This window comes from Leucoraja erinacea, chromosome 8 (assembly GCF_028641065.1).
Source record: "Leucoraja erinacea ecotype New England chromosome 8, Leri_hhj_1, whole genome shotgun sequence".
In the NCBI taxonomy this organism is placed as follows: Eukaryota; Metazoa; Chordata; class Chondrichthyes; order Rajiformes; family Rajidae; genus Leucoraja; species Leucoraja erinaceus.
In genome coordinates, this window is record NC_073384.1 from 55,196,658 (window position 1) to 55,222,741 (window position 26,084).

At 38.3% G+C, this 26,084-nt stretch overlaps 1 protein-coding gene across 7 annotated transcripts in view; it reads left to right on the forward strand.

Moving 5' to 3' along the window:
* LOC129699718 (estrogen-related receptor gamma) overlaps nucleotides 1-26,084 on the forward strand; it is a 241,510-nt gene that overhangs the window by 196,719 nt on the left and 18,707 nt on the right. For all 7 annotated transcript variants that reach the window (XM_055639735.1, XM_055639738.1, XM_055639736.1 and 4 more), the window contains 2 exons: nucleotides 11,970-12,080; nucleotides 14,427-14,588. In XM_055639735.1, coding sequence (XP_055495710.1) covers nucleotides 11,970-12,080; nucleotides 14,427-14,588 — 273 coding nt within the window. The remainder of the gene's footprint in view (nucleotides 1-11,969; nucleotides 12,081-14,426; nucleotides 14,589-26,084) is intronic.

Genomic DNA, 26,084 nt, shown 5'->3' on the forward strand with positions numbered 1-26,084 from the left:
TGTTTGCATTAAGTGGAAGACTCAGCAATATGATATATGCTAAGTGACCCTTGCTGCATGTACACTCCCCTGACACCCTAAGCCCCAGTATAATTCAAGAGAGCAATGTAAATCTCACTCCCTGCTGGGACCCCCATGATAGTACACCAGAAAGTTCAAAGCACAAGTCGTTTCAGGCAACAGAACTGCAACCTTTGTAAAATGCTTGCTCAAAAATATTTGAATTTGAGACTACAGTTGGATTGAAATAAATCCAATAGCCTAGAAATTTGAATGCGTAGCAACAGAATAACTGATGTGCAGGAAAAAATGTGATGTGATATTAACCAATTTTGCATATATTTGTCAGAGATTTAACATCAATCCGTGAAAGAGTGTAAACTTCTTGGTATGAGTATTTTATGTAGCCTACCTAGTCCTCTTTTTGTTTTCTACTGTCCAGATCACTCAAGTGATGGCAATAATGGTGTAACCTCCAGATTTTGTTCTTGATGAGACATTGCATCACATTGAATTGATATAGTGACTGCTTTTATTCATTCCTAGGAATAACAGGTTTTAATACTGCCGAAGGTTGAACATGAATATAATTTAAATGGTCAAAAACATTTCTCCCACAGACAGGTAGAGTACAGTTCATCTCACTACAAAAACAAATTCTAAAATAGACTTCCACTAACCGGGATCACAGTCAATGACTGGGATCACAGTTACTTCCCCAAACTGGAATCCCAGACTCTTATAAGTCAGAGGCATACAACATGGAAAAAGGCCCTTCAGGCCTACTTGCCCATAATGACCAAAATATCCCATCTACACTAGCCCCACCTGTCCACGTTTGACACATATCCCTCTAACCCTTTCCAATCCATGTACCTGCCCAAATGTTTTTTGTTGATTTTAGCAGGCTCCCCTCAGAATTAAGAGGCCAGAAATTCTCAAAGAAATCCTGCAAAAAGAATGTAGTTGTGTGTCAGTCTGATGTACTGTGTGGGGGGAAAAAACAGGAAAAGGACATCTGATAGAAGAGGTGCCACCAATACCCATCCCCACCCAGACTTCATTGGGACAAATCCCTAATTAATGATTACTGCAACAATAATGTCAATGCAGGATATCCATCCTGTGGGGGCATAGATTTAAGGTGAGAATCTCTGGAATTCTCTGCCACAGAAGGTAGTTGTGGCCAGTTCATTGGCTATATTTAAGAGGGAGTTAGATATGGCCCTTGTGGCTAAAGGTATCAGGGGGTATGGAGAGAAGGCAGGTACAGGATACTGAGTTGGACGATCAGCCATGATCATATTGAATGGCGGTGCAGGCTTGAAGGGCCTAATGGCCTACTCCTGCACCTATTTTCTATGTTTCTATGTGAGAAGGGAAAGATTTTGAGTGAATCTGAGGGTCATCTTTTCACACATATAGGATGGTGGGTATATGGAACAAGTGCAGAGGAGGTGGTAGAGTCGGGTACAATTACAATGTTTAAAAGACATTTGGATAGGCACATGGGAAGGAGAGTTTTGGAGACATAATAATGGGTTTAACTTAGATAGACATCTTGGTTGGCAGAGATGAGGTGAGATGAAGGAACTTGTTTTTCCATGCTGTCTAACTGAATCTCATTCACAACTGTGCTCTAAAGGTTTCAAAGGTATTTTATTGTCACGTGTACCAATTAAGGTACAGTGATATGAAAATTAACATACAGCCATACAACAGAAAAGCAACAATACAACTACATAAAAGTTGACATAAACATCCACCACAGCGGATTCCCTACATTCCTCTTTGTGATGGAAGGTAATAAAGTCCAATCTTCTTCCTCTTTATTCTCCCGCTATCAGGGCAGTTGAACCATCCGTCGGGGCGATCGAAGATCCCGCGTCGGGCGGTCGAACTTGGAGCTCCCATAGTCAGTCTCTGACATTGAAACATATAAGATTATTAAGGGTTTGGACACACTAGAGGCAAGAAACATGTTCCCGATGTTGGGAGAGTTCAGAACCAGGGGGCCACAGTTTAAGAATAGGGGGTAAGCCATTTAGAACGGAGACGAGGAAACACTTTTTCTCACAGAGAGTGGTGAGTCTGTGGAATCCTCTGCCTCAGAGGGTGGTGGAGGCCGGTTCTCTGGATACTTTCAAGAGAGAGCTAGATAGGACTCTTAAAGATAGCGGAGTCAGGGGATATAGGGAGAAGGCAGGAACGGGGTACTGATTGGGGATGATCAGCCATGATCACAGTGAATGGCGGTGCTGGCTCGAAGGGCCGAATGGCCTACTCCACCTATTCTTTGCCAACTCTCTCCAGAAGCTGAACGTATGTTGGTTATATTGTGGTCAGAACTATGAGGAAGGGGTTTTCCAACATCGGAAATTTGACCACTAACACCTATGAGTAGAGCAGCATGACATGGCTGGATCCACTCGTGCCGTTTTGGAACTGTGACTGACATGGTTATTCATGATTTTAAGCTATTTAAAATAGTATAGAGGAGACTGCGATCGGCATTTTAATGTTGGAGAAACAGTGCAGGTAAACGTCTAGGTCAATGTTTTATTTTTACTCGAGGATGGTCAAATGTTTTAAGCTTCCTACAGTATGTCTACCCATGAGAAAAAAAACATGTACATATTGTGTAATATACATTTTTGATGTCGTAGTTGGCTTTCTTTTCAGACTGCAGGTCTGCAGTACCATCAGACTCGAATTCTATAAAATTAAAATGCAATATTTAAAATCTACAATTTGAATCAACCATAGAACATAATACAATTTTTAATAGCCTTTGCCTCCAACAATGTGAGAGAGAGTGATAAGTCTTGGATGCTTTATCGTCCAAAGTAAATTGAAGGTTTTATTGTTGAGTATTCTAGTTCAACATAGCGCACATTTTAACCTGAAATGTATGACCATAAACTTCATCATGTCTGTACTGTCACTGGGGAATGTTTAGCCATCTCTGCTTGAACAGGCAACATAGGTTGTGGTGTTTTGTTTTATTGGTGAGGGATAATTCATTGAAATGTTCTAATTATTGATTGTGCTGCAATATTCTTAAAATGTCACTCATTCTGTTGTATGTAAATGGAAAACAATAACAAATCAGGAGATTTTTTTTTAAAAAAAGCAAGAAATGTATATATTATTCATTAAGATATATTTGTAGACAGACACAAGTTGACCACAATCATGAAAGAATTTATGTGAGGTATATTGAATAAAAATTGAACAGGATTTAAAAAAAAAAAGAATAGTCATTTCATAAGGTGGGACAGGGTTGACATCTGGTAGTTCCAAAGCCACTGCAGTAAAGCCCCAGGTCACAGAGGCAAGCTGCTTGTGCTATCCATAGATTTTCTCCCAAAGGGAGATGATCACCCTCTGGGGAAGGGAAATTAGGACAAAATTAACAAAGAGATGGAAGATGCTGGATTTGCTAAATTGCTCCATTTGAAAAATAAGTTAGTTAAAGATGATAACACACATGTGTAATGTTGCATTATTCCATGTGCAAAATAACAACAGGCAAGGTAGCGTATTAGTTGGGCACGGAGCAGTATCTGCCGGTGCTTGTTGATTATTAATTGTACGAGATGCCGTGCAGGATTCCATGTGACCTATGAAATTTTTAAAAAGCCTTGTTTCATCCATGTGCCTCTTGTAAAATAGATAATTAAAAAAAATAAACCAGATGTGCATTTTTCACATCAGATCAAAGGAGCTACATGAAACCATTTAATCAAATATGTTAAAATAAAGCTGCCTGCTAAAACCTATATGCTTCCAAATCTTCCTGTTAATTTTGTCTGTTTGACAGGGAGGCAGATTTTATGAAATATATATAATATTTTTCTCTGTGCAAATGTTGTTGTGACTGTCAAGTTTTAATATAGTAGATCTAGTTTGTTTAGTTTATTATCACGTGTACTGAGGTACAGTGAAAAGCTTTTGTTGCATGCTATCCAGACAGCAGAAAGACAAGGCATGATCTAAAAACTGATGAAAAGCAAAGATCTACTGTATTAAAACATGAAAGTCACAACATTTGCACGGAAAAAAATATTCATAGACAAAAATTATATATATTTTTAAACAGTATTTTTTATAACAAAATAAGATTTATTCATAAAGTTATGAAATCTTAATATATATTAAGAAAACTGATTTTGAAAGCCTATGAGAAAAGTTGAGTTAAGGAGTTTTGGAATGAAGATGGAAGGTGCATCACAATGTACTTGGTTAGTGCCTGTTCAATATATTGTAGGTGGTATGCTCGCCTCAAATAGTCTGTTAACTGAGCTATTCATTAGGAGGATGCTTCTGCAAGGGTCTAAGCCGATGGTGGTAAGCATTATTTAAAACGAGCTTGCTCTGCTTGAAGCTCATCTCCTCTCCTAAAGGAAAGGTGCTTTGTTTCTGGATTCAATGCGAGCAGGTCTTCAACAATGGCTGCTTTCTGGGAAACAGTGAGGACCAGTGCCAATTTGGAGAGGGGGGGTCTCCGAGGTTTGCGAACAGTCTTTAGGTAGGTAGCATTGGTGGGGGAGTTGGAAATGATGTTTTGGCAGAGGGTTAGGAGGGCATCAGATACAAAAAGAAAATATAATGGGGACAGATAGCCCTGCAGGTTAATCCCAAGATTCAAATCCAAAGACCTGAATGTGGCATGTTGACATTTTCATGACCTTATTGTAGTGATCAAGGTCCGTGAATGCATTTTTAATGGAGCTGTGTGGGGCAAGTATTTCACAGAGTGAATGGTGAGGGTCTATAATGCATTGCCAGGGGTGGTGGCAGATGTATGTACAATAGTGGCATTTAAGAAGCTTTTGGATAGACAGATGAAAGTGCAGGGGGTAGAAGGATATGGGTCATGAATAGGCAGATGAGATCATAGAAACATAGAAATTAGGTGCAGGAGTAGGCCATTCGGCCCTTCGATCCTGCACCGCCATTCAATATGATCATGGCTGATCATCCAACTCAGTATCCCGTACCTGCCTTCTCTCCATACCCCCTGATCCCCTTAGCCACAAGGGCCACATTTAACTCCCTCTTAAATATAGCCAATGAACTGGCCTCAACTACCCTCTGTGGCAGAGAGTTCCAGAGATTCACCACTCTCTGTGTGAAAAAAGATCGGTTTGAACTGGCACAAACATTGTGGGCCAAAGGGCCCATTCTATTGTATTGTTCTATGTTCTATTTTCAAATGTCATATTCAACAAACTGCAACACTAGCCTCAGGCAATCCTCTATGTACAGCCCACTAACAATATCCTTAAGTCAAGATGCGTATAAATATGAAGGTGGTGAGTTCCTGGACGGAACCACCCAGGGAAAACCCACGCGGTCACCGGGAAATATAGTGAAATATAGAGACATAGAAAATAGGTGCAAGTGTAGGCCATTCGGCCCTTCGAGCCAGCACAGCCATTCAATATGATCATGGCTGATCATCCTAAATCAGTACCCCGTTCCTGCTTTCTCCCCATATCCCTTGATTCCGTTTGCCCTAAGAGCTATATCTAACTCTCTCTTAAATACATCCAGTGAGTTGGCCTCCACAATTTTTTTTTAAATAGGACTGAGTGGTCATGCTATTGCATGTTCAGGGATACCTGTTTAAGAGAGGCTGTTAGCTGGAGCATTGACCTCTAAAACGCGTGCTGGCAGAAGATCTATGGCATGTTGATTGATGCTACGAGCAGCCTATACTGCATGCTTTCAATGAACATACAGTACGTGCATATTAATGCTCTTAATAATGTGGCGTTCAGCACAGTTTGTGCCAAATGTGTGCCCACATGTTGCAACAGTCATTTGGGCTGTCATGGGTCTATGGGCATTGCCTAATCCAGTTTTACCCTCTTTGACTTTGAGGATCATTAGAAAGTTTTACACGTCAAATGTCTGGATAGTTCTAGTCCCAACATGATCATACACATTTCTTCCTACATGTCAGGTGCTTTGTAAATCCAGTTCCATTTCAACAAGATTTGCCAATAAAAGTCAGTGTACATAATAGAGTATTAAAGATGTGTTAATCTTTCCCAATAGGAAGTAGCTTTTACCAGGATGTTAATAACATGGTCTGATCAGTAATGGTGCTAATTGAATACTTTACTGCTGTGCAGTAGTTAGCATTTCAGGCAGAGGATTTTGAACTACTCAAAATATTTTAGCTTGACCAGAAGTATTTCTTTTATTTTTTAAGTGAAATATTTGTGGAACATTATTCTGTGCAGGAACATACAGGAATAAAACACTCTTGGCTCCTGACTCCTTTTAGATCCTAATTTATGAAGATGGAGAGAATAAGTGCCATACTGATAGCAATATACACTGAGCTGTTTTAGCCCTTCTAATGACTAATAATTTGCCATTTTATCCTCGTGCTAATGTTTTTTTTTTCATCTTTAAAGGTAAAAGTATTTTTCTATTGAAAGGTATTAGTTTAGTTTTAAGATATAGCACAGAAACAGGCTCTTCGGCCCACCGAGTCATCACCAACCAGCGATCCCCGTACACTAACACTATCCTGCACACTAAGGGAAATTTACAATTTTTACCGAAGCCAAATTAACCTGCAAACCTGTACATCTTTGGAGTGTGGGAGGAAACCGGAGCACCCAGGGAAAACCCACGTATTCTCGGGGAGAACGTACAAACTCCATACAGACAGCAGCCGTAGTGAGGATAACCCGTGTTGATTTGAACTTAATCAGGTAGGCGGAACAATAAAAGTAAAAAAATGTTGGATCGTTTGTTTTCTTGAAATTTTAGTCAGGGAGAACTATGAAATTACAAGTTGCAGGAGTGTAGAAAAAAAAATGAAGATTGAAAGCAGAGGTGGAAACATACTATTGTGAACAGCAAGTCTTGCCCTTCAACTAAGTGAAATTGGGAATGAGCTAACCCCTGTGAGTGGCATCCTGCAGCAGATGCCATTATCTGTGCTCTGCAGCTTTTTTTGGTGTCTGATTTATTATTAGGATCTGTTTATGCAAACAGCCATACAAATATTTAACCATTTGAAAGCAGCTCATAATCATTTGCTTTGCTCCTAATCTGCAGTGAAATAGTAAATCAGTGGTGATGCAAATAAAAATCAGGGTAAGTGAAACACAAGCCAAAAAAAAAGACTATTAATGGACAAATGTATAAAGCTTTCATACAATGTTGCACAGTGCATTACCTCTCATAATAACAAAAGAGGACTCTCGTATGAGTGCACATGATTGTTCACTAATACAGCCAACACTATATTCTAACCTATAATGGTTAAGACCTCTGTAAGCGAATTGTATTGTACTGCATTGATGAATACTAACCATTTGGCCTTATCAGAAAGAAACCTCACAATTAAGTGGAAGATGTACTTTTTAGAAGAGGAATGAGAAAACGAGGTATCCCTTTCACTGAGGGCAGAAGGTTAACCATTACTTTTAAAAACAATATAGTCTGTGTTAGTAGTAAAAGTAGGTCAGTGCATTCAATGCATTAAATCACCTATTTAGTCTAGTAGATTTAACACAGATTTATTCAAATGATCATCAGTCTACTCAAGTTGTGCGTGGGCCAATTCACCCAGCAGCTCCAGTAATAACCATCACAAGCCTCAGACGGTTATTGACTGACCAATTCTCTAGTTTGATGATGTTACATGGACTGACAGATCTACAAAAATGCTGATGCTGTAGGGAAAGAGTTGGACAGGGCTTGGGTAGTCTATGTACAGCTAGAGGATTAGTCACGTAATCTCATCATGCATCAAAATATATTAATCATTCAAATATGCAACCGTAAACTGATGCGGATATATTGTATCGGATCAGATATCACTTAACGTTGAAGTGATGGTCTTGAAATCCTCAGAATTGGATTTGAAAATTGTTTCTCGATACTTTGCAATATTTATCAAGTTGGTGAAGTTTTTTCCCAAGCACCTATGCACCTATGTAAGTGAACAAAATAGCGATAGATCTTGGTAACCCTCAATGCCAATGTTCCTTCAATCAAACAGTTTTGAAACATTACCTATAATAACACCTATCTTGGGACATTTCTAAGTAGCCTTATAAGCATGCAGTTTTTCCCTCTAAGAATAACAAAGGCAACACATGGGAACACCTATTGATTTCACTCAAAGTCGTACACTATCCCGACTCTGGAGTTTGTTGTTGACCTTTCATTTGCTGCAGAGTCTGAATGCTGGAGCTCCGTACCAAAAGCAAAAATCACCATAAAGTTACCATTAGGTAATAAATGTTGGCTTTGCCTGCCATGCCCACACCCCATTAATATGGCAGAGGCCACAGGCTTCCATAATGGTGGATGATGGAAAGTCATCACCCACTTATTGGATCATTTTCTCTCTAAGTATCTCTGCCTCCTTAAAGCAGCGAATGATATATATATATATAAAAAGGATCCTAGTTTGGTTGGTGGACCAAATGTTCTGAATTTGGATGCTAGTGAGTAGATGGGTCCCATATGAGCTAGCACTACAACCCTGTGAAACATTACTCCAGGAAAAGAAAAATAAGAGAAAAATCCCTCTGCAGGAGCTCCACATGCTTTATCATTCACCATGACCAGGGTATCACCCCTTCCAATTTCTACAATAAGGAAAGGTAGAAGATAAGGTAGATTCTGTGATGATGTTGCCCCTGGCTAAGCTTTAGAGACCGAAGAGGCCATGACCTTAATGTAAGGAGTCATCCACTCAGGACATTTCTTAGGCCCCCTTCAGTCGTGGCTGACCATGGGTGTCTCCAGGGTGCTATTCCCTATATGGAGGATGCCTATGCATTACTTTATTTAACGTGGGGAGACTGGTGCACAGCAGCCACCCCACGGTCATTGACAGATCTGGGTCGGGATCCAGTGGCATGGAGTCCAAGACGACCGGGGACCCTTTTCTGCTGCAGCCTTCATCCGCCTTCCCAGTCGTTGTGACGCTCCACTCAGGTCAGCCTTCGTCCTCCGCCTGTTCCACCGTTGAGGTCTTGGTTGGATTGCTCTTTGTCAGAGACTTTCCCTTTGACCTTACCGCCATTGGTGGCCCTACCAGGAGCATAGCTCGAGACGGCATCTCCCTCGGTTCACACAAGCGTCTCCACCACGGCAAGGTGACAATCAGGACAAGGATGTGAAGACATTTCTACAAACAGAGATGATGAGTTTTTGGAATCGTCTCTACAAGATGGTTATGGAGGTTCAACCACTGAATATGTTCAATGTATAGCTTGATCAATAATTGGTCATTGAAGAGTTTAAATAATATAGATGTTAGAACAGGAAAAGCCGTGATGCTTTTGGAGCAGGCATAAGTAGCCAAATGCCCTATCCCACTTTTATTTCTTAAACTTTAACAGGGTAGAAAGTCTGAACATGTTTCCCCAGGTGAAATGTCAAGTACTAGAGGGCATAGCTTTAAAGTGAGAGGAGCAAAGTTTAAAGGAGATGTGCAGAGCAAGTTTTTTTACATAGAGAGTGGTGGGTGTCTGGAATGTACTGCCAGAGTTGGTGGTGAAGACAGATATGACAGTGGTATTTAAGAGGCACGTGGACATGTAGGGAGTGGAGGAATATGAATCACACACAGGCAGATGATATTGGTTTAACTTGGCATCATGTTTGGCATGGTCATTGTGGGCTGATGGGCCAGTTCCTGTGCTTTACTGTTCTATGGTCTAACAAATAGTGATTTCAGTTTAGTGTGCTGGCAGAGTTGGTCTCCTCACTAGTGGCATTTTGGGGGTGGTTTTTGATGGTTTCCAGACCTGCAAACACTGGAGAGACCACATATCCAATGCCGATTAATCCCAGAATAAACTCTCGGTGATAAACAGTGCAGCTTTCAGCTGGTTGGGATGGAACTTTAGATTCCTGTGCAGATGCAGAATTTAGATAAGTGGACTTCATTCCATTCTTCTGTCTATTATTGGGCCAGGCTGACGTACAGTGCCATTTTCAACTGCTTTGGCATATTCTCAATTGTAAAATGGTATTGAAAGTTTTCATAAGTCACCCAACTTGTGATCATAGTAGATGAAGGAAAAAGATCAGTGGGACTCTGAGTACAAAGCAAAATTATATGTGGCACCTGATGCAGTCAGCTCTTTGTAGGTAGTCCACTCAGCACTGTTCCTGAGTTTAATTTTACCATATGTCCAGTTTGCTGTGAAATCTTGAGGTGTATTTCCTTACAGTCACAGCACATCAGAAATGTGACGCAGGGGCCAGTGTTATGGGGGACCAAGAAAATAGATCTAAACAGATCGGGTGGAACATGTTGGTATTTTCTCACTTCAGTGCTTTACTTTCCTTGAAGCTTGTGTGTAAACTTGGCACACGCACTATCATGTGTATTAACCCACTTGCTTGGTAATTGTCTTTTGTCTTCAGCTTAGTAAATGGTTGTCTTTCCCCTGTGCTTTTCCCAATTGATACAAGTGTGCAGAGACACAAATAATCAGGTTATTAATGTGCACACCTTTGTGTTGCCTTCCTTTTGCTCCAAGCATCTGCCAGGATAACAAAAGATTTGTACGTGTTGCATTTGGGCACATTTCCACCACACCGAATCGCCAGTCTATGAGGTCTCATTCGGGTTAATTCAACAGCAGCCAGGCGTCTGTGATGAAGCTGTATTGCTGTTCCTGCCAAAGTAATTTCTGAGCAAAAATAAAAGGTTCAAGGCTTGTCAGCATTAGCAGCTAGATAGCTGCTTAGACCTAATGAGAAATCGGACATTGCTAGACTCTGAGCTATCTTGCCAGAGTCATTTTTCCTGCTTGCCTTTTGTCGGAACGACAGAAAGAGATGTTGTTCAATTAAAACCTCTGACCTGTTGTGGGCTCTTGGAGACAGCCCATTTCATGCTGGTGATGTGAGTGATTGGCAACATTTAGACAGTTTGGAACCATGCAGTATTTTTTTTAATGTTGCTGGTATATTCAAAGCAACAAAAAAAATCATTCACACTTCCTGTTAGCTGGTTTCCATAGTGATGCACATTCCCAGGAGAAATTTGATATAATTAAATTAGGCTTCTTTTGATGTCAATAAATTAAAAGGATAGATTGTCCTTAAGGCAGTGATCCCTCTTGTATTTACTATAACTACGAGTTCATGTTTCACTTTTAATAGTCGTAGGAGTGCGCCAAATAAAATTGACTTAAAATTACTTTGCCATAAATTCACATTTATATTGTCCTGTCTATAGGTATAGAAGTTAGTATTTCATTGGAAATTAATTGAAGATTGGCAAGGATATGGCAATATATTTTGATCCTGTTTAGAAATTAATTTAAAATGGATAAAGTTATCTACACAATGTTACTTCCTTCTGGTAACAGCAGAAATACTTTAATCATTTCTATTTATTTTATAAAATCTCAACTTTATAATGTTAAATCATAATTCAGTTTGAAGCATGACCAATGGAAACTCTTTCTAATTAATATGCTTTTATGTTTTCATGGTTTGATCATTAATATCCATATCAAGTTTATTGTTATGTTAATCAGTAGTTATGTACATCCCTTTATAAAATAGAAAACATTCCTGGAAATTTGGTTTTTAATTGATGTATTTCCAGTAGATTGGGTAAGGAAAATACAAATACATTTATCTTGTGTAATATTTTGTCATTAAAATGTTCTGTTGAATTTGTGTCATATATGCTGACAATTCATTGATCATGATGCTTCATACTATCACAATTTTAACTATGTTTTCATCTGTTTTGCAGAGATACAAATGCACAAGTAGTTATTGAATATTGTCACGTTAATAGTGCTATTAAATCATTTATAAATTGTAGATCAATTCTGCAGTCTCTGAATAAAAAAAAATGCGGTATTAATCCAAGCTGACAATCAAGGTGAACCAAAGATTTGGCCAGGACCATTTGTATTCTTACATTTTAAAATGCGGTTTTCCTCCCTTTTCAGGTGTGCGCCTAGACAGGGTGCGTGGGGGACGGCAGAAGTACAAACGCAGGATAGATGCAGAGAACAGCCCTTACTTGAACCCTCAGCTGGTCCAACCAGCCAAAAAGCCATGTAAGGATAAAGATTTGTTTAAATATTATATCGTGCATTAGCTATTAGTATATAAAACTTCAGCATGTTAATTTACAAATTACACACTGTAAAACAATAGCATGTCTTATCTATTTCAGTGTGTTCACCCTGCACCCACATCTAGTTAAAGAGTTTGTAAACAGATGGGAGTGATGATAGTGCAGAACTAATCCAGTCTCCATTTTATAAATCACCAGAGTTTGTTTTTCATCAAGGATAGCATGATGTACTTTATGAAAAATGATGTACAGTCATGTGGAAATATTTTGAAATGCCCATATATATATTTTCTGGGCAGTCCAATTAAACATGAAGTCCGCAGTGGCAATACTGCCACAACATTTTATCTTAAATTACAATTTGAATACTAAAAATGTTTAATTTTGTTGTTTTGAAAAAGTCCCATATAAATTTTAATTTTGCTTTTATTTGTACCCCTTTGCTGATTTAAAATAAGGATTATTAAACAATGTTGAACATTGACATTATTAAACATATCTGCGGTGTGTATTTTTCTGAGCTCGAAGCTAATCATTGTGTTAAACTCAAAATACTAGAATGAAGATTACAGATCTGCATAAGCTGGATATTGCCTTTTTTAAAATCTTTATCAGGAGACTTTGCCATCAAGAGAGTAAATGTTACATTTTAGGTGTTGTTCCCTTCCTTCTCGTTTTGGGTTGTAGAAAATGCAGTAATTTTATACCAGTAATTATTTTTCTTACTGAAGTTGCAGTAGCTTTCTAATTGAAAATTAAAAAAAATTCAAACTGATGATATTTGAGATTGGCAAATACTTTAACATTGCATCTAAAATATAGGAACATACATTTTTTGTGGCGTGAACATTATATCATAATTTTAGTGCATGGCTTTGTGTCCTTTTTGAGCTTAGTGATGCACAGGCTTATTCAAGACTGAAACTGTTTGTATTTTCCAACATATTCTTTCTATTAAATAATAAATAATTAAGTATAGCTGAAAGCAATTCATGGAATTTCAGACGTTAATCAAACTAGACCTCACACTTTTACAAGGGAGGGCGTAATATACTATATTGATGAAACATTGCAATCACATTTAAAGTTCTGTAAGTCAAATTATGTTAGGATTTTGCAATGAAGCTCGTTCTACCAAAGTTCAGTCTTTAATACACATATCCAAAGAACACAATGTAACTAGATCAAATCTATTCAGTTTTTGATTTCCTCAAATGAGTATTTACAAAGCCTTTGGTTTGCATCTCACCTTAAAATTAAAATTAAATTATTAATTACAAAAAATCCAAAAAGCAAATGTATATAATTTGTTAAAGATGCATACTCCATCTTTTACAAACTCCTGCCTGAAATATACAGCAGGGTAATTTTGTGAACCCTGGAGGAAACAATACTAAGTTAATAAAAGTGACAGATAAATGATTTGCCATTTACTTTGCTAGAGGTGATGCCATTTTAATACTCTACATTTTTTTATATAGAAATTGTTCAAAGGGACTAGAAGCAAGCTGTGAATTTTTTTCCTAAACATATGCTTCCCATAATGATATTTCCTGACAAATAATAACTATTGCAGAAGGACTGATTCACATCATTATATGATTTCCTGTGCCGCCGTGATACCTTAAAAATCTGATCATTTCCCTATCACTTGTGTCTCCAGACCAGTAGTGAGGAGTAATGTCTATTTGTCTTTTATATCACTTGACTGAATGACTCAACTGGTTATATTGTGCATGGTCCTACAGATCAGAAATGTCTATATCCATATGTAACTTGACGGGCGTTTTGAGTATTTAAGACTCACCGTCCTTTCTCTGTTTTTAAATTGTTTTGCTATGCCCATTTGTTTCCTCTAAGTTTTTAATTTATCGTAATTAATTTAGAATCTTTTTCAAGCTACAGCATCTTTGAATGTTAATAAGATTCCATTGTTGTTTGTGTCAATGATTTTGGATAGTCTTACCAATTGTCAGTCATTATTTGCTAAATAATTACTGTTAATTTCATGTTGTTCATTTAATAAGTAATCTTTTTATTTAAAAAATATGTGTTGATAAAATACATGGTGAGTTTTTAACTTGTGTCAGGAAGTAGGGCATGTGTTGTGCTTTGAGTCTAAGAGATTTTCTAGCTCCTGATTGATTATTTGTGCATTACAAAGCCGTTCTGATGAAAATTGGGTTGTATTGATTCTAATTAAGGCAACATTAAATAAGATTTACCAAGAGATACCGCTTGCAGCTACTCAATTCCCTGAGTGATGAGGCTGTCTAAACTGATGCAAACGTTTCATGCTTTCTCTTGCCTGGCCTTTCTATTCTAGTCAACAAGATTGTCTCACACTTGCTTGTGGCTGAGCCAGAGAAGATCTATGCCATGCCTGATCCAACCGTTCCTGACAGTGACATCAAGGCCCTTACTACACTATGTGACCTGGCTGATCGAGAACTGGTGGTCATCATTGGATGGGCAAAGCATATTCCAGGTAATAAAAAAAAAAAAAAATCAAGCATACACATTGCTAAGCAAGTCATGAAGATGAATAAAAGTGTTTTTAAGTGCTTGTGCTGACCAGCAAGAAACTCCAAAAATGTCTTTAATCAGAGGTGTTTTCCCCAATGAAAAGCCATCAGCTTTCACTATTACGTGACTCAAATAATGGATTAATGTACATGCGGTTTTATTCATATTTATTTTGGTCATTTGTAAACTAGCAAGATCAGAAATGGATTAACACATTAGGATCACAGCAATAGTTCTGCATCAAAAAAACTGAGATCTCTTCTGATGAAATTCCCAGCTGTGTCCTTGCAGAACCCGGATGTTGTCTGCTCACTGAGGGGTAATCCACTAGACTACCCTTTCCTGTTGCCTGGACTGAAGGCTGCTTTTTGCCCGGTGACTAACCATAAATCAAGCTCTGTATCTGAACTGATGGCAATGACTATCAAACTGAACGACAGTGTGCCTTCATCTTCATTGTCTTAAGCTTCACCCATAGTCAGGTTTGAAAGATAAAATACATCAGGGTAGAGGGGAAAAAAAATAAGTGCATACTTACACCATCTACAATTTGTATATAACATGAGGAATTGGGCTGTGGGGAAGTGAGATCTGAGAAGATGGATTAGGAAAAGCATGCCATTTTCTTTCATGGAGTCAGTTGTTCTAAGGATAGGGGTGCTTCATGGAATGTCACATTGAAAACCAGTGACCAATGTCATGTGTGAAGTCATTGAATGTTTTGCTTCTCTGCAAAATATCCTTAGAACTGCACTTCCTAATACACCTCTAAAACTATCTCCTCCCACTGCCTTTCATCACGTGTCTTGAGGGCCTGCAGATCGAGGTCACCCTTCTTCCTCGACATCTCTCACCCAAGTCTCCAATGGACCACATAATATTTGAACGTGTACTCCAACAAGTTATCACTTCACGTAGCAATGTGTAAAACATTAAGAATAACTTTTACCACCAAACGCTGTCTAGATTCACCTCCCTTTAAGCGGTGCAGTCAGAGTTTAATCAATACTGGATAGCTTGAACCATTTACAAAGCCAAGGCCATTGGAGATGCATTAAGGCAACCACAGCATTGGCTGTGTGCTGAAAACATTGAAAACAAGTGGGCAGCATACATTCCCTGTGCTGCCTGTACTTGGATAATAAGACAAGGGTTAATTTCATATCGTGATTCCACTGTCAGTTTTCTACCACAATCCAATTAAAACCCCAAAGTTCTTAATTGAAATAATCTGATGATCCAGGAGTGTATTTATATTGCATTTGATCTAATCTTGGTTGTTGATTAGTTCTTTATTATTTATCAACTTTTGCCAATGCGCACTTGGGTTTGTAGAAGCTAATTCATTACATAAATATAATATAATTAGTTCTGCCTTGCATTTCTTCGCTCTCAAGCTGATAATGTGACGCGGAGACATAAGAAAATGCAGTTGGTGGAATCTGGAAGAGTAAACAAAGGAATTTAGCAGGTCAAGCAGCATCTGGAGGCTGGGGGTGTAGGCATGGTTGACATTTTGGCTCAAGAACCTGCATCAGCCCTAAAGTGAATTTAACAATATGATCCTAAATTTACTCTGATTACAACTTTCCTGAGGAACGATTGTCTGCAAGCTCGCTCACTTTCTAATAATGTCAGCTTTTACCACGGTGAACAAACCTTGACTTTAAACTGATTTAGGCTGAAGATCAAAGCTTTAACATCCTTCCTCAAAGGGGAGTGGTGTGGATAAAATTTAAATGCACGATTGAGACTTTTTCTCGGCAATGGCTGCGTTTTTTCTTATGCTAAGTCAATATAACAACAAAGAGCTCAGTTAGGACTTTCAGCTGTAAAAGACAGTTTAATTTAGTAATCTGTTCCACAGAAGAGACGATTTTGTGTGCCACATAGCCTCTGAAGCATTATTTAATGGTGGTAGTGAATTAAGAAATAGAGTCTTGATAACATCAGCTTTTCTGATGTGCAGAAAGAGACCAAAGACATTGCTTTCATTAATTCTGTTTCACAAAGCATTTAACTCAGCTGTGTCCACAACAGAGGCAAATATTTAAAGAAAATATAGAATGACTTTATCAGCAAATAGAATTAGTCTACCCATGCTAATAAAGCAGCTGAACAGAAAGCGGGGCATTATGAAATTTGAACAGTCCTTATCTGACAAAGAGCACAATGAAATTAGACAGCACTTGACTTCGGTTATTTTAAGTTAAAGTGGAATGAGTGGGTACAAGAGACAGAGGCTGTGCCCTAATAGTCCGTTACTGTGACAAGGCCCCCACCATTACCATCCTTTTATGTTCTCGGAAATTGCCCCTGCGCTCTATTCTGGCTCATATCTGTCTGTCTTCTTTTTCTCTCTCTTTCAATTTTGTATGTGCTTGGATAAGCTCGTGCTAACACAATATGATTGAGCTGTAAAATGGAATCCTGTCGGCTTTAATCTCTTTTATGTAGATACTGTGGTACTTCCACACTCTGCTTCATCCAGTCTATTGTGAGTCAGAATGGACTGGGGAGTAATGCAGGCTGAATCAAATATTGCAGCTAGGTTTCACACGTACGATAAAAAGATTATCAATACAGCAGTCAGACGTATTGTTAGACTTTATGTTGGATTAGAATATTCCTGTGTTACCACATTAGTAAAATACTGGAGGTGCATATTCAGGCATTGCTAGGAAGACACACTGCACTTTATCCCAATATTATTATAAGATTTAATATATCTTCTTTCTCTGTGTGTTAGCTACATTCAACACAATGCTTATTTGACATCCACCTACAAGTACACTCTACATCTTTAGTATGTGGAACTTATATGTTCTCAATGTACTTCAGTAGAATATCTTTACCATTTCGATACATTTTCACCCAAATCATTACATTTGCTAAAAAATAATATAAAATGTAACCGCAGGGAAAGGAACACTGTCTTGTACCTGATATTTGACAGAGTTAGATCCTGGATTTCAAGTTATGATCCCCTGCATTAAATTCTGCCCCCTCCAAAGGCAGTGAGCTGAATTTCAAATTAAAAGCCGATGTATTCCTTGTGTCCTGGTGTGCAGGACCTTCCCTATAACAGGCATTAATTAACTAATAGTTACATGCCCAATCCATTTTGGCTCCCAGGCCTGAACTTGCATTGAGCTTGCTTCACACATATCCATCATGATCTGTTGGATCAAGTCTCATGTATTCAAATGGGCTACTGGAAACGGCTCAAAATAGTGTCATAAAATAGTTCACTCGTGCGATTGGCACAGTTGATGAGATTAGGATAGATAGACAAAAAAGCTCAGCATGGGCATGGTGGGCCAAATGGCCTGGTTCTGTGCTGTACAGCTCTGTCTCTGTGACACAATAATTTCTGTGGAGTCTAAAGGATCATTCATGGTTTTGGAAATTACTGCAAGCCATGCCTCTATCAGAGAGTGCCAGGCACTTGCCCGATTGCTTCATTGGCTTGCTTGATTGATGCCTCTAGATTTCCTATTTGATTCAAATGAACCCAAGGTCTAATTCCATTTGGGTGTCAGTCTGGCATCTTCAGGCATGTGTTCAGAGTATGCTGGATGTCCGCCTGAGATGAATTCCTGCCCCTTGCAGGTACTGAATACTTCATCAAATCATTTACCTCACAAAGCCCCAAATGCTTCATTGCTAATGAATAACTGTTGTTATGTATGTAAATGGATTAAGTTGCATTACCCACGACCAACACATATGATGAATGACTAGCATTTTGTTTTAATTGTAGAAAATGCAGCGCTAGGGATTAGGACTTGAAGCATTCCCATAAGTAGTATGTTTGAAATGGAAGCAATTGAATAGTATGATAAACTTAGACGTTCTATTAGGTGTGGCTTTTGTCTCCTTTTAATATTTTTTTGTTTAAATTGTGATAACATGTGATATCATCACAAGAGCTGGCTTTGAGACATAGTTGAGCTCAACCACATGAAGGAGTTCATTTATCACCACTGCATAAAGTAGTTTACCCGGGGTGCTTCAGTAATCATATAATTTTAATTGTACATTTTAATTTGCTTCATTTGTACTGCCACACACAATTATTCTTCCTAGCAGTTTCCCCAATGATAACTGCACAAAAAGTTTGAGTAGGTCTTTTCGAAACATTACCAATTGCAAAAGGATGTTAGTAGACAATTAATTTGTACTTTTCTTTTAAAATCTGACTAAAGGCGATATATCCTCCTTACAAAGAAAAGTTGTAATAATCAAATGTGAGAAAGTATACTAGGCAAGACATTTGATCCATTACTACATATTTACATGTCTAAATTACGAGTAGAAGTGATTTGATTCAACTTAAATCATAGTCATAGAGTGGTATAACGTGGAAATAGGCCCTTCGGCCCAACTTGCCCAAACCGACCAACATGTCCTACCTGCCTGCATTTGGCCAATATCCCTCTAAGCCTGTCTTATCCATGTACCTGCTTCACTGTTTCTAAAACATTGCAATAGTCCTTGCCTCAACTACCTCCTGTGGCAGCTCATTCCATACACCCACTGCCCTTTGTGTGAAAAAGTTATCCCTCAGATGCTTATTAAACCTTTCCCCCTTCACCTTAAACCTATGTCCTCTGGTTTTCAAAAACATGGCAGCAATCATTCATGAGTGTAATTATATCCATCCAGAAATTGGCCATTCTGTCTTCAATTCACTGCCACACAACTGGGAATATATCATGAAGATAGACACAAAAAGCTGGAGTAACAAACAGGCAGCATTTCTGGAGAGAAGGAATGGGTGATGTTTCAGGTCGAAACCCATCTTCAGGAATATATCATGGTGAGATCACCAAGGAGATGTCAAGACCATGAGAGTGATGCCCTGTACACAGCATCTTCCCACCTGAGTTGTCAATGTTTAAGATATTTGTAACTTCAGATAGTTAGCGATATAGAAAAGAGAAACCTGCTCCATCATTCAGTATGTCCATGGATTTTTGCTTTTGTTCCCCGTTCTTGTTCTCTCCCGAAATCCTTTGAACCCTTTACTAGTAAGAACTACATCTCTCTCCTTCCCTGAATTTACTTAATGACTTGGGCTTCACTGCCTTCTAGAGGAGATTATTCCACCATTGTAGCCTTTCCATACTGTGCAAATCAGAGCTCCATTCTGTTATCACTTCCACCATTAATCACATCTCCAAGTTTTTTTCCTCTGCAAGTATTTTTCAATGGAGCATTTCATTTTATTTTCTCAGGAAGAAGGGTGTGGGAATTAGTGCAGATGCTGAAAAGAAACAGGGACTTATGGAATAATGTATTCTGGAAGATTCGTGGAGATGTTTCGTCATATTCCTGCGTGGTGTTGCTCATTACCCCCATTAGACAGTGAAACTTTAAGCACATTTGTCAGTGGACACTGTCGATGGAAATTTGTCCATGCACTAACCACAGTTATTAGTATAGTTGATGTTATTAAATGTTGGTACCAGCAGTAAAAAAACAAAGCCATATTAAACATCAGTACATTGAGGGAATCGGAACTGCAGAGCATCAGATTTACAGTACAGCTGGGGCATAAAAGTTATATTATATTACTTATAAATTAGTTATATTACTTTCACATAGTGATGCAGACATTGCAGAATTGATCGAATGCTGAATTTTCTGAAGCAATGTTAAAGTGTGGTAACTCCAGAAGCAGTTCCTAAATCACAGTGATCAGTTCTAAGGATATCAGTTTCTGAAAACCTGTTTTCATCTCTGCCATCCATATCAATAGTCCTACTTTTATTTTTTCCCCAGAAAGAAGAATGTGCTATTCATTTTTTCTTTCCGATATTAATTGCATTCTTACAGTAAACAGTAAACATTGTTCAGTAGAATCAAACCAATAATAATGGTACATTAAGTACTAGATCTAATAAATTTTGTTTATTCTCTTTATCTCTCTGAGATATTTCAGAAATATTTATGCATGAAGTCTGTTACGTAAAGTTCTGTCAGCACGAGTATGCAATTTCTTATTAAAGAGTTAAATAAGTTTACTTAATCACGGAAACAGCTGTTCTGCAGAACTCTGTTGCAACATAAGTTGTTCTATAGATTATTTGTACGCTTTGGCTCATGATTTTATTTTAGGAATCCCGGGTTAGAAAGGAAGATAAGACAGCTTGGAATTTTGACAGATCTAAATTCCACTGAATAAAAATGTAATATTGTCTCCTAAACAAACAAGCTGCCACACATTTAAAAAAAAATATCTATTTCCTCTTCACTTGAAAGTATTGTTTTCCAGACGTTTTTCCAGAATGTCAAAGTCAATTTAATGCATTTCACTACGCTGAATAAATCAGAACCGAAATCCTTGCTAAAAGTGAAAACTTGATTTGTTAAAAGGAGCTTAGGGCAACTATTAATCAATACATCCAGAGTGTCAGTGCTGAAGCCCTGATAGACAGTGATGCGTTTGGATATTGGTTGAAGCAGATGGAGGCCCTGCTAGCGAGGGTTGTGGCTGCTGGGATGTTCCTGGTAAAGTCGCATTCAATTCCACAGAGAGTTTGTCATCACCTGAGTTGAAACAAACCTTTCTATATCAGCTGCTCATCAATTTAAGCAGCCCAATCTCTTTAGCAAGTGTTCTAAATATTGTTCCCCCTGTTTATTATATCGCCCTCTCACTTGTTCCATTCACTCAAAGTGCACTTTTTCCTCACCACCCGATTTCTCCCGAACAAAACGTTTTGTCCTTTTGAATGGCAGAAGGGAATACAACTTGATTCCGGATTATCTGATTTTGCAAAGAAACATTGTCATTGTTGATTAAAAAATATATATATAATGCAGAAGTAACATGACTAACGAGACCCTACCAATGACAGAGGACTTGCTTTTCCCACAAAAACAAATGTAATAAATAGAGTGGTATTGTCACCACACTGAGACGAGAAGGAAAAAAGTCAACTTGTTTTTCGTTGGCACAGAAAGAGAGCAGAATCTCTATGTGCATGATAACAATTTCCTGTGTCCATTCACTCCCCAAACAGTCCATTGTTATTCCATGTTCCACAGCTGCTTTTTGCCTGCAGAATTGTTCATTGATTTATTTATTTTAATTCCCCTCCCCCTCCTCACTATTCCACCGACTCCTAAAAAAAAATCTTCCCTGCAAATTGATCTGGTTATCCAGTTGAAAATAAAACTTTAAATTGTTGCATTCACAACAGCTGCAGTCAGATTTATTTTCCCAGCAGCTTCTTTGTTCTTTAAATCTGCAAAATCTGTGCAGGAGGCTGTGAAATCAACCATGCAAATAGTGCCACCAATAACTGTGTAACGAGGAAGCAAATAAACACTTGTTTAAAAATAACGCTCACTAAACTGGTAGCAGCCTGGTGTTTACTATTATAACGCTGATAATCAAGTCAGATCCACTCCTCGGAGACTCTTAGATCTCAGCGTTTTTAAATAGGAAAAGTAGGTAATTAAAATGATGAGATAACACGTTGCCACAATGTAATAGGGTACCAGTATGCTGTGTCATAGTGTGGTAGCAAGTGGGTTTGTTCATATTCCCAAGCAGGGAATTTCCCATCTCAGAGGTGCAATTGGGAAGGTTGCTGGTCAACTACCAAGCAGATTTTCATCAGGAATGAGGAAAAACCGTAGCTCATGTTATGATCCAGTCCGTTTCTGGAGGGCAGAGAAGCTAGGGAGGCAATTCATACCTGCGAGTTCGAGTGCATGACCTGGTTATCTAAACAGCATAAGTGTTAATACCCATGTATCTTTAAAGCACTGCTTTTCATAGCTAAGGTGGATCTGCACCTGCTTAACCTTCATGAAAAAGGATTAATTACCAGCACGGAACAATGCTGAAATGAGTCAGCACATTTCTGGCAAGGCTCAGGTTGACCTGGCTAGAGAAAGCCTGGTAAATGAGGATAGCTGGGTGTTAATAGCATCCTTGGCTTTACTAATAGTGGGAGTCAGCAGTTTTAAACCTGGCTGCTGTAATTCCCCCGGAACAACTTGATCATTTCCAAAGTTAGAATAGTGCAGGCCATTTTCTTGCTGCTCCTGCAATGACGACAGAAGTTAATTGAACCTGAACTTGTCAGACAGTCTGGCATTTCTAGCGAGCACATCTTTGTTGTTTTACATGGATATTTTTAGTGACACAAATATGGAGATTTACTTTTGGCATTTGTGTATTTAATAGTGAAAGGGAGGTTAGAATACCTTTAAAATAAAAAAAATATGATGATTGGAAGTGTCTTGTTTATGTTTAATAATTTATCAGATTAATTATTGGAATGTTGGGCTTTTATCGGTATATTCACTATGGTAATACTTTATTCTCAGTATATTCCCAGCTGCATGGAGATATGTATCCAGAACATGATGTTCATAGTAGTCACTGCTGATGGTTCTGTAATGGTACTTAATGTTCAGTGTATCCAGGTTGTGGTAAGAAATGTGTGAGAAAAAGTTTGTCAGCATGACTTGTGCACAAGGTCTCTGCTGTCACTTCAGTCCAGTGCTGAGAGCCACACTGTTGGAAGTGGCAGCTTTTAAATAAATAAAATAATAAAAACCTACTTAGCTGATAGTAAACGAGGCTGTGTTATTTTTCACCAAAGAGCAGGAGTCTTTTCACTGAAGCCAACACCATATTTCTCACCCATGACCTCCAAAACAGATGGTGATATGTGGCATTCCTGCTCTCTCAGAAATAATTTACTGATATCCTCAGAAAGTGCAGTATCTAGAGACAAAGAACTGCAGATGCTGGTTTATATCAAAGATAGTCACAGAGTGCTGAAGTAACCCAGTGGACCAAGCAGCATCTCTGGAGAAAAAGGATGGGTGATTTTCAAGTCGGGACCCTTCTTCAGACTGAAAGTAGGGAGAAGGGGTTGAAGGTGAAGAGCTGGAGACGAGAAAAGCCCAGGAACAGCACAGCATGGTATAGCATAGGAACGGGCCCTTCGGCCCACAATGTTTGTGCTGAACATGATGTCTAGTTAAACTGATCTCATCTGCCTGTACATGATCTAAATCCCTCTATAATCCCTGCACTTCCATGTACCTATCTAAAAGCCTCATAAACGCCACTCTCATATATGCCTCCACCACCATCCCTGACAATGCATTCTCTATTTGTTGAGGAATCCTTTTATTTTCAATTTCCCTTCAACTCTAGTGGTCTTTCCACAACAAGGATGCCCCAAGGTACCAGGTGCATGCTGCTAGTTACACCACAATACTAATCTCTACATTGGCATGCATCTATCCTGAAGCCAGAGTCAGCGATAGACTAAGGAAAGCATATCCTCATACAGGATTACTTCATAAATTAATAGAAATTAATGGTTCAAATACAGATAAAAACAAAATGCCAAATACTCCTGTTTGATTGCTTACACAAATTTGGGTTTACTAGTGTTTTGCAGCAAATGAAATACTTTTGTCTTTTGTATCTGCTCTTTGGTACTGCTATCATGCAGGAAACATGACTCCTAAATTCACATAGGTGCTCTCTAGCAGCTATGGGATAACAACCATATGGGTTAACAGGTCTGTTATAATGAAGTTGGAGATGTGATAAATAGTGACCAGGATAGTAGGAAGAAATTACCCACATGTTTTTGGAAGCTAGTATTGTCCACTAGACCCTGCCTCTGACAGTGTACATATTGTACTGCAGGTACTTTGAAAATTACAGTCAAGATTTTATGCTCAGAAAGTCCTTCACACAAGATGTATGGCTAATATAATAAAGTGGAACCTTGAAAAGTTTAGTAGTTTCAATAGAATAAAGTTAAAGAACACTTTTTTTCTTGCCCTCCCCCAAAAAGCACATTAATTTTATAGCTATCCAATAGACATGCCACATCTAAATAACATAAAAGTCTCAGGATACACTAGTGCACAAAGATTTAGCCTGAGTTGATAAATGGAAAGGCAACATAGTTAGTTACTCCCTGCAAAAAAAAACTAATATTGCAGCCTTAAAAATCTGTACTGCATAATCTAACAGTTTATTTTAATTGAACTGTCTTGAGTAATGCAAAAATAATTATTTTATATTTAGACGGTACTTCAAAAAAAAAGTTACATGAAGACATGAAATGATGATTTTTTTAATAGAAAATAACAATATGGACTTTAGCAGATGCAACTAATGACACACTGCCTTTTTCACACGTTCAATAAAGCTTTCAGCCAAGAGTTGCTTATTTATAAAAAACAGCTCTGAAATTAGAGCAGCCTAGCTACTGATGATGGCCTTTATAAACGGTAACAAACACAGCTGGGTTTACAGTATATTGCCAAGTTAGTTAGAATCTGGCGGGTGAAAAAAATAATTTTCATTAGAGGAGCATTTTGTCTGCCGAGCTGCAAGAAATGCTTTCCTGTGGCTGCTTAGTCAGGGATATCAGCCTGTTGGCAGGGAGTGATTGCCAGACGAAAAACAAGGTATTATTGCACATTTTTCCCTCTTATTAGTTTGATTACATTTGCAAATCAAATCAATCCATCAGTCGTGATCAGCTGTGTTCAGAATTCAAGGAATGGTAATCTTCTTCTAATAAGATGCAAATGTGTCACATCGGTAAGTAACCAATAAATCATTGGTGTGTCATTGGCAATCATTAAATATCAGAATGAACAGTCAATTTTTAGTATTTTCAATTTGCGATATGCCTCTGGAATATAAAGATAGATGGACGTAATTACACAAACCAAACACTATTTCAGTTCATTCCAGACAGCAAATTTACTGTAAGGAATAACTTGGCTGTCATCACAGTACATTATTCCTCACAGTTCATGCAAAGTTCACAGACAAGCATGAAATGGCCATTTCTTTCCCCAATAACTGTTCAAATGGGCCATCCTTTCCATCAGAAAGCAAGCAGGCAGGGCTGGCAGGCCTTGGAAATGGAATTGGATACGAGCTGTCTGAGTCCACTAAAGGATTGTAACCTCTGCACATCAGCAGATGGGAGCAATGCATCAGGCTAAGCAGGGATTCCAGGATAGGGACAAGGAGCTGGCATGTCTGTCAAAAGCCCGTTGACTTTGTAAAATTAAGGTTTGCTTAGCGATGCCATTCTGCATTACCCGATGGGTGAATAATTAATTATTAGCATTTAATATAGCTTAATTTCCAGAATAGACAACATTGTTTTACTATTGTATTTTTACAAAATATATATTGTTTTAAACCAAAATCTCATTATATTTGAACGTCGCTGATAAACCCTAATCTTCCACGGCAGCATATTGCCTAGATCAGAGCAACACACACACACACACAGCTGAAACTTTGTTCGTACAGCTGCAAAATTGTTTTGCCGTTGAAAACCAGATTAACCCGAAGTGGAGGTATTTTATACTTATTTCTGGGAGCCGTAGCACCTCATGGAAATTTGTCTTATTTGTTTCGAAGCGATTTTCATTTTTC